This window comes from Geotrypetes seraphini, chromosome 7 (genome assembly GCF_902459505.1).
Source record: "Geotrypetes seraphini chromosome 7, aGeoSer1.1, whole genome shotgun sequence".
Classification (NCBI taxonomy): domain Eukaryota; kingdom Metazoa; phylum Chordata; class Amphibia; order Gymnophiona; family Dermophiidae; genus Geotrypetes; species Geotrypetes seraphini.
In genome coordinates, this window is record NC_047090.1 from 121,228,013 (window position 1) to 121,240,807 (window position 12,795).

General features: G+C 47.4%; 1 protein-coding gene across 2 annotated transcripts in view; it reads right to left on the minus strand.

The window, feature by feature from the left end:
- The window catches only part of LOC117363484 (protein-L-isoaspartate(D-aspartate) O-methyltransferase-like), a 61,680-nt gene that overhangs the window by 43,869 nt on the left and 5,016 nt on the right, over positions 1 to 12,795 (minus strand). For both annotated transcript variants that reach the window (XM_033951279.1, XM_033951280.1), the window contains exon 2: positions 12,579 to 12,730. In XM_033951279.1, coding sequence (XP_033807170.1) covers positions 12,579 to 12,699 — 121 coding nt within the window. In that variant the 5' untranslated portion in view covers positions 12,700 to 12,730. The remainder of the gene's footprint in view (positions 1 to 12,578; positions 12,731 to 12,795) is intronic.

Below are 12,795 nucleotides of genomic sequence, written 5' to 3' on the forward strand. Positions count from 1 at the left end.
GATCAACAGAAGGTCTACTGAGGTTCAGGAAGGCTATAAAAACTCACCTCTTCCCCTGATCCTCTATGAGAGTGTGCTGATCCAAATTCCCCTAACCTTCTGACAAAGTGCCCCATACCATATTCTCTCATAGAAACATAATGGTAAATAAAAGCCAAATGGCCCATCCAGTCTGCCCATCCACAGTAACCATTATCTCTTCCTCTCTCTAACAGATCCCACACTTTCTTGAATTCAGACCACGCCTATCCCACGCTTTCCTGAATTCAGACACAGTCTCTGTCTCCACCACCTCTTCCAGGAGACTGTTCTACACATCTACCACCCTTTCTGTAAAAAAGCATTTTCTTAGATTACTCCTGAGCCTGTCACCTCTTAACTTCATCCTATGCTCTCTCATTCCAGAGCTTCCTTTCATTAGAAAGACTCAACTCATGTGCATTTATGCCACGTAGGTATTTAAACGTCTCTATTATATCTCCCATTTCCCACCTTTCCTCTAAATTATACATATTGAGATCTTTAAGTCTGTCCCCATTCACCTTATGACGAAGACCACGCACCATTTTAGTAGCCTTCCTCTGGACCGACTCCATCCTTTTTATATCTTTTTGAAGGTGCGATCTCCAGAATTGCACACAATATTCTAAATGAGGTCTCACCAGAGTCTTATACAGGGGCATCAATACCTCCTTTTTCCTACTGGCCACACCTCTCTACCTATGCACCCTAACAGTGGCGTACCAAGGGGGGGCAGTCCACCCCGGGTGCACAGCTTGGGGGGGTGAACAGCCGGCCAGGTCCGGGTCCTCCTGCCCTTCCTTTCCCCCAGTCTGCGCCTACAATCTTACCTCCCCGCTACTGCTGCTAATTGCCGACAAGAAGTCCTCTTTCCGACGTCAATTCTGACGTCAGAGAGAACGTTCCGGGCCAGCCAGGCAGTGATTGGCTGGCCTGGAACGTCCTCTCCGACGTCAGAATTGATGTCGGAAAGAAGACTTCTTGTCGGCGATTAGCAGCAGCAGCAGGGAGGTAAGATTGCAGCAGCGTGGACCGGGGGAAAAGAAGGAGAGAGGAGCTTTTTTATTTCCATGGCAGGGAGGGAGGGAGATAGGTAGGCAGGCAGGCAGGCTGGCTTTGGAGGTAGACAAAATCTGAAAGGCAGTGGGGGGACATAGAAAGGAGGCACTGGGGGTACTAAGGACATGGGAAGGAGGCACTGTGGGCACTATGGACACAGGAAGGAGGCACTGGGGGTACCATGGACACAGGAAGGAAGCACTAGAGGCACCATGGACACAGGACGGAGGCACTGGGGGCACTATGGACACAGGAAGGAGGCACTGGGGGCACCATGGACACAGGAAGGAGGCACTGGGGGCACTAAGGACATGGGAAGGAGGCACTAAGGACACGGGAAGGAGGCACTATGGACATAGGAAGGAGGCACTGGGAGCACCATGGACACAGGAAGGAGGCACTGGGGGCACCATGGACACAGGAAGGAGGCACTGGGGGCACTAAGGACACGGGAAGGAGGCACTGGGGGCACCATGAACACAGGACGGAGGCACTGGGGGCACTAAGGACACGAGAAGGAGGCACTGGGTGCACCATGGACACAGGACGGAGGCACTGGGGGCACTAAGGACACGAGAAGGAGGCACTGGGTGCACCATGGACACAGGACGGAGGCATTGGGGGCACCATGGACACGGGAAGGAGGCACTGGGGCACCATGGACACGGGACGGGGGCACTGGGGGCACTAAAGACACGGGAGGGAGGCACTGGGGGCACTATGGACACAAGATGGAGGCAATGGGGGCACCATGGACACAGGACGGAGTCACTGGCGGCACCATGGACACAGGAAGGAGGCACTGGGGGCACTATGGACACAAGATGGAGGCACTGGGGGCACCATGGACACAGGACGGAGTCACTGGCGGCACCATGGACACAGGACGGAGGCACTGGCGGCACCATGGACACAGGACGGAGGCACTGGGGACACCATGGACACAGGACGGAGGCACTGGGGACACCATGGACACAGGCACTGGGGGCACCATGGACACAGGAAGGAGGCACTGGGGGCACCATGGACACAGGAAGGAGGCACTGGGGGCACCATGGACACAGGAAGGAGGCACTGGGGGCACCATGGACACAGGAAGGAGGCACTGGGGGCACCATGGACACAGGATGGAGGCACTGGGGGCACTAAGGAAATGGGAAGGAGGCACTGGGGGCACCATGGACACAGGACAGAGGCACTGGGGGCACCATGGACACAGGATGGAGGCACTGGGGGCACTAAAGACATGGGAAGGAGGCACTGGGGGGCACTAAGGACACGGGAAGGAGGCACTGGGGGGCACTAAGGACACGGGAAGGAGGCATTGGGGGCACCATGGACACAGGACGGAGACTCTGGGGGCACCATGGACACAGGACCGAGGCACTGGGGGTACTAAGGACACAGAAGGATGCACTGGGGGCATCATGGACACAGGACGGAGGCACTAGGGGCACTAAGGACACGGGAAGGAGGCACTGGGGGCAATATGGACACAGGAAGGAGGCACTGGGGGCACCATGGACATAGGAAGGAGGCACTGGGGGCACCATGGACACAGGACAGAGGCACTGGGGGCACTAAAGACACGGGAAGGAGGCACTGGGGGCACTAATGACATGGGATGGAAGGAGGGAGGGAATAGAAAGGGACAATTGTTGGGCCTGAGTGCAGAAAGAAAGAAATGAAAGAAAGGATACACAGTCAATTAATAGATGTCCCCTTTTGATGAAAAAAATAAATGGTCACGTTATCTCTGACTTACTTTCTCTGCAGTAGAGTCAGCAGCCGCGCTGAGGTGCAGGAAAGTCCAGCGATGACTCATCTGCCGTCTCTGCTCCGGAAGAAGTAAGTTACGTCAGAGGGGGTGACTTGGCAGACGCAGTCATTGCAGGACTTTGCCACAACTCCCTCCGTCTGCTGGGTCCACCCCCTCCAACGTAACTTACTTCTTCCGGAGCAGAGCCAGCAGACGAGTCATCGTGGGACCTTCCAGCATGCGGCTGCTGAGTCTGCTCCAGAGCAAGTACGTCGGAGTGGGGTGGACTAGCAGCCGGCAGCTACAGTTATTATGGGACCTTGCTGCATGAAGGGAGAGAAAGGAGCAGGACTGCTGGAATGGAAGAGTGGTGGACGGAAAGAAAGGGGGCAGGGTGGTATGAAGGGTGGTGCTGATGGAATTGATGTACAGAGAAAGGGGAGAGTTTATTGGAGTGGAAGTTTATTGGAGGGAAAGGGGGCAGATGCTGATTGAAGAGGGGTGGATGGTGAGAGAAAGGGCAGACATTGGATGGTGGGGAGGCTATGCTGGATGGAAGTGCAGATGGGAGAGATAAGGAAGCAAATGCAGGAAGGAAATGGGAGGAGAGAAAGAGGGGAGCAGACGCTGGATGGAAGTGGACAGAGAGAGGAGTATGTACTAGATGGAAGGGTTGGAGAAAGAGGGTACATGAGGGAAGGAGAGGATAAATAAAAGGAGGGCACATGATGGGGAGAAAAGGATTGAGTTAGAGAAACACTGGAGGGGTGAGGGAAAGAGGTGGCAAGCTTTAGGTAGACAGTAAAAAAGGACATTGATGAGAGGGTAGTAAGAACGTAATCTAGACAGATGCAGAAAATAAATTGAAAAGGAAAATGAGGGAAAAAAGGGAAAGGGATTGAGAGGAGAGGTGTGGGAGAGGGAAGGAGAGGAGAGAAATGCCATACCAATGGGGGTGAAAGGAGAGATGGCATACAGTTTCTGGAAGAGGCATAGAAGGAGAAAAGATGCCATATAGGGGAAGAGAGACAGCAGACAGTAGATGGAAGGAAGAGAGTTACAAGAAGATGAGGAAAGCATAAACCACAGAAGACAAAGGTAGAAAAATGTTTTTTATTTATTTATTGCTTTAGGAGACATGTGTCACTGTTTCTGTGGTGCACTATATGCAGAGTCCAGTTTCTTACTGGTTCAATTTAACCTTTGTTTATGTATTTCTATTTTATCCCCCTTTTACAAAACTGTGGAGCGTTTTTAGCGCCAGCCATGGTAGTAGCAGCTCTGATGCTCAGAATTCTATGAGCGTCAGAGCTGTTACCACCGTGGCTAAAATCCACACTACAGTTTTGTAAAAGAGGGAGGGGTTAGTTTGTGATTACATATTCCATACTAGGCGAAGGTATTTTCTGTGTTCTGTGTGTTTGAAAGACATGGTTTTTTGTTAGGATTGACTGCAGGATTGATCTGTACTAGTCTGGCTTGTTTAGTTTTACAATGGGTGTATTGATGTTGTACTGCTCACTGCAGTATATAAGATGCTGCCTTTTCCTAGGTACTCATGTGTGACGTGTAGCTTGTTACTATAAATCATGTTTTTCTTACAGATGGGGGGGGGGGTCAAAAATGATGGGCCCCGGGTGTCACATATGCTAGGTTTGCCACTGCACCCTAACATCGTTCTAGCTTTCGCCCTCACTTTTTCAGCCTGTTTGGCTACCTTAAGATTATCACATACAATCACACCCAAGTTCCGCTCTTCTGTTGTGCATATAAGTTCTTCACCCCCTAGACTGTACCGTTCCCTCGGGATTTTGCAACCCAAATGCGTGTTTCTTTCTTGCATTTCTTAGGATTAAATTTTAGCTGCTAAATTTCAGACCATTCTTCAAGCTTCGCTAGGTCTTTCTTCATGTTATTCACACCATCACGCCATTCAATGTTCTTCCACACCTTGTCATAATGTTCACCATCTCTATACTAATCCACTAGAATATACTCTACTATACACCATATTTACTATATTTATTTATTTTGTTCATTCATTTTCTATCCCATCCTCCCCACAGAGCTCAGAACAGGTTACAGTAGAGTCTTAGTTAATTGGACTTTGGTTATCTGATGCTCCAGATCAACTCACTGGCGGCTCACTAGGCATACTATGTTTGCCATACTATGACCACCATAATCTCTCATATCATGTTTGCCATTCAATGTTTACTGTATCATGTCTTCCATACAAAACATTTCTAGAGTCTATTTCAAATGTGCTTGCTTTACATTTAAGATCTTGTATGGTCCTTCCTTGCTCCCTCTATTTTGGAATTCTACAAGATCTGAGATTACCAGACCTTCTCAAAAACTTAAATTATCCTTTCCTACGCTGAAAGGCATCATCTATACTGGAAAACTAGGTAAGTCTCTTCTTTTCAAATTTACTGAGCTCTGGAATAATTTTCCTGTCCAGTTGCGTGATCTGGGCTCTCTCCAATCATTCTGCAAACATCTGAAAACTTGGCTTTTTTCAAAATTGTGATCTTGATTTCCTTCTATATTATCCCTATCCCTATTGTATTTTTTAAAAAAAATTTTACTGTAAACCGTGTCGAGCTCTATTCTTATAGAGAAGATGTGGTATATAAGCTTAAGTTTAGTTTAGTTTACATGCTTATCTTACCATTTTTGCCCAAGTCATGTCTCACTTTGTCAGCCACACTATGACTGCCGTGCTATGCTCTGCCATTCTATACTCACCATGCCATGTTTCACTGTACCATGTTTTGCCATTTTATGTTTTACCATGCTTTGTTAACTATATTTGCTATCTCTATCAAACAATGGTTACCTTGCTATTTTCAACCATACGATGTCTGAGAGTGTAGTGCAGGGGTTACAACTACAGCCTCGATACCCTGTAGTTGTGGATTCAAGCCCATGTTGTCCCCTGTGACCCTGAACAAGACACCTGGTCTCTCACTGCCCCAGGCACATTAGATAGATTGTGAACCCACTGGGACAGATGGGGAAAAATGCTTGAGTACCTGAATAAATACATGTAAACTATTTTGAGCTCCCCTAGGGAAAATGATATAGAAAACTGAATAAATAAATACAGAGAAGGACGATGAAAATGATAAAAGGGATGGGTCGACTTCCCTATGAGGAAAGGCCAAAGCAGCTACAGCTCTTCAGCACTGAGAAGAGACGGCTCAGAGGTGATATGCTATAAAATACTGAATGGAGTGGAAAAGGTAGATATGAATCATTTTGTTTACTCTTTCCAAAAATACTAGGACTAAGGGAGACGCGATGAAGCTACTAAGTAGTAGATTTAAAACAAGCCGTAGAAAATATTTCTTCACACAATGTGTAATTAAACTCTGGATTTCGTTGTCGAAGAATGTGGTGAAATCAGTTAGCTTATCAGTATTTAAGAAAGGTTTGTATAGGTCATTATTAAGATGGCTTAGAGCAGGGGTGCCCAATAGGTCGATCGCGATCGCCGGGTAGCTCGCCAAGGCAAAGTGAGTCGATCATCCAGGACTCATTTTGCTTTGGCGATCTATCGGACCGATCAGTCTTCCTCTCCCCAACGTCAATTCTGCCTTCGGAGAGGAAGTTCGGGCCAGCCAATCGCTGCTTGGCTGGGCGGAACTTCCTCTCCGACGGCAGAATTGACGTCGGGGAGAGGAATGCTGGTCTGCCCAAAGCAGGGAGAGCATGGGGCGTCGTCGGCTTTGGGGCCTGTTATCCATTGGTGGTGTTTTGGGTCCTGTTCCCCGATGGCAGCGGCAGTGGCAATGGCTTGGGGAAGGGCAGGGAGAAAGAAAGAAAGAAAGAAAGAAAGAAAGGGGGCAGGCAGGGAGACAGAAGGAAAGAAGAGAAACAGAAAAAAAGAAAGAGGGCATGAAGAGAGAAAGAAAGAAAGGTCAGGGAGAGAGGAAGAAAAAGTTGGGGGAGGGAATGAGGTGTGGAGGAGAGGAAGTATACAGGCTGAAAGAAAGATTGGATGCACAGTCAGAAGAAGAAAGTGCAACCAGAGACTCATGAAATCACCAGACAAGGTAGGAAAAATGACTTTATTTTCAATTTAGTGATCAAAATGTGTCTGAATTTATATCTGCTGTCTATATTTTGCACTATGGCCCCCCTTTTACTAAACCGCAATAGTGTTTTTTAGCGCAGGGAGCCTATGAGCGTCGAAAGCAGCGCTGGGCATTCAACGCAGCTCCCTGCGCTAAAAACTGCTATTGTGGTTTAGTAAAAAGGGAGGGGATGGGTATTTGTCTATTTTTGTATGGTTGTTACTGAGGTGACAGTGCATAGAGTCATCTGCTTTGACCTCTTTGAAAAAACCCCGGAATAGGAATGATAATTAACAATTCTATGCATACAGTGTGTGTTGTGTTTTTTTTTTTTTTATTTTATTGTTGGTAGATCATTTTGACTTGGTCATTTTTAAAGTAGCTCGCGAGTCAAAAAAGTGTGGGCACCCCTGGCTTAGAGAGAGACACACAGAAAGAAAGACAGACAGACAAGAGGCCAGGAAGAGAGACAGACAGAAAGAAAAACAGACAGACAGGAGGCCAGGAAGAGAGACAGACAGACAGCGGGAGTGAGAGAGATAGAAAGTAGAGAATGACACGGTGGCGGTTTACCCGCGGCCACCGCATTTAAGCCGCGGGTCACCGCCGAAAACGGGGAAGAAAACTAGCAGTCGCTGCGGCGACGGGGACAAGGCCATTCACCGCCCGCGGAAACGGTGAATAGATTTGTCCCCGCAGGCCAATGTCCCCTCTTCTAAGAACCGCTATTTACCCGTGTTTCACCGTGTTCGTGAACGGGTGTTAGATTTCTCCGCCGAGTACACATTTTCCCCAGAGACGCCAAGTCCCGACACATTCGGTTGCCCTCACGCTCCGAGCACCCCCCCCCAAGGACCCGGGACTCCCTTTCCCTTTCTTTCTCTCGCTCTTCCTCCCCCCCCCATAGCACCACATCCCCCCCTCCATCTCAACCCCCACCAGCCCTACCTCCGAACTTGTTTTCGAGATCGCCGGCAGCAAACAGCAATTTATACAGGTACCTGCGACGGCCCCGGAGCTTTCCCTCTGCCGCGCCCGCCCTCCCGGAAACAGGAAGTTCCGTCAGAGGGGGGGGGGAGGGCGGGAGGCGAAGCTGCGTCAGAGGAGGGCGGGACGTCGGTGTGGGACGTCTTCGAGGTTGGGTTTTAGGCGAGGTGTAGGAGTTGTCAGTGACAGCGAAGAGTACGAAGGTAGGATGTGGGGAGTTTGATAACGAGGGAGAGATACCGGGCTGCAAACGGGGGGCAGGGAGAGACATGGTGGACCGAGTAGCATGGAATTAGGGAGGGAGAGATGCTAGACCTAGGGGGAGGGAGGATCTGGATTGAAGAGGGGTGATTAGTATGGAAACGTGTAGAGGCTGGGGATTAAGAGGGTGAGAGAAAGTTAATTTCCGGACTGTCCAGCGCCGTAGTTCATACTAGGCCTTGCTCCTGTTCAAATAAAGAATGTAAACTTGAGAAGCGTCTCCTGTCTATTCAGATGCACCCAAGTTTACGTGCGCATGCATGAATGCATTTGCCCATATATCACTGTATGGTTCCCACACTTATTGTGGCTAAATCTGTACGTGCAAGACTTTTCTATGTCCCGTAGCTTTATTTTACGGTTTGGGGGTTGGTTTGTTTTTGCAATTTAGAATACACAATTATTTGTTTTTGTATAGTTTTTAAGTAATATTAAACAAAGTTTTAAAGTTTTACAGAATGTTTCCTTTAAACGTAAATAAAGAAAATTATATAAAATCGTACCCGTTTGAGGCTTTTATGTATGCGACGGTGACGGTGACGGGGCGGTGAATGGGGTTGCAGTGGCGGTGACGGGGCGGTGAATGGGATGGCAGTGGCGGTGACGGGGCGGTGAATGGAATGGCGGTGACGGGGCGGTGCAGAGGATGGTGAGACGGTGACGGGGACCAATTTTTTCACCGTGTCATTCTCTAATAGAAAGAGACAGGGGCAGGGAGAGAGACAGAAAGAAAGAAAGATAGACGGGGGGGCCATAGAAACAGAGATAGACAGGGGGCCAGAGAGAGAGACAGACAGACAAAGGGGGCCAGGAAGAGAGACAGACAGAAAGAAAGAAAGAAAGATAGACAGTGGGAGGGAGAGAGACATAAAGAAAGGAAGAAAGAGACAGGGGCATGGAGAGAGACAGACAGAAAGAAAGATAGACAAACAGGGGGCCAGAGATACAGACAGATAGGGGGGGCCAGAGAGAGAGACAGGCAGACAAAGGGGGCTAGGGAGAGAGACATACAGAAAGAAAGACAGACAGACAGCGGGCCAGGGAGAGAGATAGACAGAAAGAAATACAGACAGACATATATTCTTGCACCTGTTAATGTAACGGGCTTAAACACTAGTAAACAATGTAATACAGAACATCGCAAGTCACTCAGTTTTGGTTAGTGCCCCAGAACCCCTCCCCACCCCCAACAACTAACAATAACACAATGACCAACAAGGAAACAAATCAAAAGAACCCAGCAAGAAAACAAACCCCGTTCAGCACCAAAACAGCAAAGTGCAACTATAAACTGCTCAAGTGTACCCCCCCGGTTCCCCCCCTCCCACTGTGGTTACATACAGTACCCCAAAGACCTCAAACCAACCCACATCACCCAACCCCCCAAACTAGAAAGCCATCCTTCCTCTTTACAATGTAACTTAGATGTATTGGACCACTGCACCATGTTATCAGCTATGGCTTAGGGAATCTGTTTTTGTCTTCTCGGACCCTGATCTGGGCAATCTAGTGCCCAACTAAAATAAGAAGTGCTCACAGAACCAGAAAATGAGGAAGATAACGAGTCTGTTCAACACTGTACTATCTTAAACAGGTATGTAAAGAATTTGTACACCATCTCTGTGCTTTCCATATGTTTCAGAGAGCTCAAGTCTAGCTAATAATGTTGAGGCGTAAAAATCTGTATATCCCCAGATTCAGAAAGGAGTGCAAAAAGAGTCGAACAAAAGACCCGGCATGGATAACTAAAATAGTGAAGGAGGCGATAGGCAATAAGAAAAATTCATTCAGGAAATGGAAAAAGGACAAAACTGAGGGGAACTGGAAAGAGCACAGGAAGTATCAAAAAGAATGTCACCGTGTGGTTCGAAAAGCCAAAAGAGAGAATGAAGAGAGGCTAGCCAGGGAAGCACGAAATTTCAAACCATTTTTTAGATATGTTAAAGGGAAGCAGCCGGTTAGGGAGGAGGTGGAACCGCTGGACGACGGAGACAGGAAGGGAGTGGTGAAGGAGGAGAAAGAAGTCGCGGAAAGACTTTTCGTCTGTATTCACAAACAAAGACACAACCAACATACCGGAACCTGAGCAATTCTTCAATGGAAATCAAGCAGAAAAATTAACATCCATGGAAGTGAGCCTGGAAGATGTGCGCAGGCAGATAGAAAAACTAAAAACTGACAAATCCCCGGGTCCGGACGGAATCCATCCAAGGGTTCTGAAGGAATTAAAGGAGGAGATAGCGGAACTACTGCAGCAAATTTGCAACCTATCCCTGAAAACAGGCGTGATCCCAGAGGATTGGAAGATAGCCAACGTTACGCCCATCTTTAAAAAGAAGACTGGAAAGTGGCGAATGTTACTCCAATCTTCGAGAAAGGTTCGAGGGGAGATCCGGGAAACTATAGACCGGAGAGTCTGACCTTGGTTCTGGGGAAAATGGCAGAGGCACTGATAAACGAAAACATCGATGATCATTTTGAAAGAAACAAACTTCTGATAACCAGCCAACATGGTTTCTGTAGGGGGAGATCGTGCCTAACTAACTTATTGCATTTCTTCGAAGGAATTAACAAACGGATGGACAGAGGAGACCCCATAGACATCATATACCTAGATTTCCAAAAAGCCTTTGACAAGGTGCCTCATGAACGTCTACTCCGGAAACTGAAGAACCATGGGGTGGACTGAGATGTACATAGATGGATCAGAAACTGGTTGGCGGGTAGGAAACAGAGGGTAGGGGTGAAGGGCCACTACTCGGACTGGAGGAGGGTCACGAGTGGCATTCCGCAGGGATCGGTGCTTGGGCCGCTGCTATTTAATATATTCATAAATGATCTAGAAACAGGGACAAAGTGTGAGATAATAAAATTTGCGGACGACACCAAACTATTTAGTGGAGCTCGGACTAAAGAGAACTGCGAAGAATTGCAAAGAGACTTGAACAAACTAGGGGAATGGGCGACGAGATGGCAGATGAAGTTCAACATTGAGAAATGTAAAGTATTACATGTGGGAAGCAGAAACCCGAGGTACAAGGGATGGAAATCCTTTCATACACTGAGAGATTGGAGAAACTGGGTCTCTTTTCCCTGGAGAAGAGGAGACTTAGAGGGGATATGATAGAGATTTACAAGATCATGAAGGGCATAGAGAGAGTAGAGAGGGACAGATTCTTCAAACTTTCAAAAAATAAAAGAACAAGACGGCATTCGGAAAAGTTGAAAGGGGACAGGTTCAAAATGAATGCTAGGAAGTTCTTCTTTACCCAACGTGTGGTGGACACCTGGAATGTACTTCCAGAGGACGTAATAGGGCAGAGTACGGTACTGGGGTTTAAGAAAGGACTGGACAATTTCCTGCTGGAAAAGGGGATAGAAGTGTATAGATAGAGGATTACTGCACAGGTCCTGGACCTGTTGGGCCACCGTGTGAGTGGACTCCTGGGCACGATGGACCTCAGGTCTGACCCAGCGGAGGCATTGCTTATGTTCTCTCCCAGACATTGGGCTGTAAGTTAGCGCCTAGATCATGCTTACCCACACCTATCTTAATTGCTTTAATTGGCTTTAATCAGTGTGGTAAATGACCGTGCCATTTAAAACCAATGAAAAACTTGTTTTAAAAAAAAATTAGGCACCAGAATCGCACCTAAGGTCAAAATAGGCATGGTTAGAGGCAGAGATGACCTTAGGTGCCGCTAAGCACAATTCTCCCAAAATGACAGTAATATAGGCCAGAGTTTTAAAGCCCTACATTACCAGTGCCTAAGTTTTTTTCTTAGGTGCCAGTAGCTGTGATTCTGTTAACAACGCTTAAGTGTGATTGACAAATGGCTGGTGCAATTTTTCTAGGCGCCAGCCGATTTAGACATCATTTGCAGAATCTGGCCTTTACTGTCTCCTCCCTTCAAAGATATAATTATTAATGTAGCCTATCATCTAGAAAAGATTCCACACCCCTGGCATGGATAACTTAGCCCTAGTATATCTCCCAACATAATTTCTTGAATAAACACTGGCTGTGGGGGAGCTTACTGTACCCCTTTTCCAGTCACTTGTCAGGGAGAGCTGTTATGGAGAATGCTGCAGTAGTTAGAGATCTATGAAAAATACAATTTTCACTAGTCCCAGCCACCAAAACTCACAGAGGGGCTGGATCTGTTACTGACAGGCAAACACATAAGAAGCTTTGACTTAGAACTGTTTGTTATAACTTTAGAAAATGAAGTCAGTGCAGCCTGAAAAATCTGCTTCTGATAAAATCAGAAGGCCTAAAGTTAAATGAGCAAGTTCTACAGTATAACCAAATTATTTTAAATGAAATATGAAAATCCACTTGATGAGAACTCTAGCCCTGTCTTTTACACATTGTTCCTTATGTTTTGCTGGAGTCAGTCAGTACTCACTGTGGAGGTTGTTGATAAGCTCAGCATGCGTTTTCCCACTTGAAATCCAAGCCATGGTTCTAGTGAGAATCAGTCCCATGGGTAAGGCGAAAGTCGCCAGTCGCATTTTATAGAATCTCATATGTCACACTCCTCAGGCCTGCCCTCTGAGCCTACAAATACAGCAAGGCCAATTTACATTAGGCAGAAATTAGATCTGACCTCCTCTAGTGCAGCA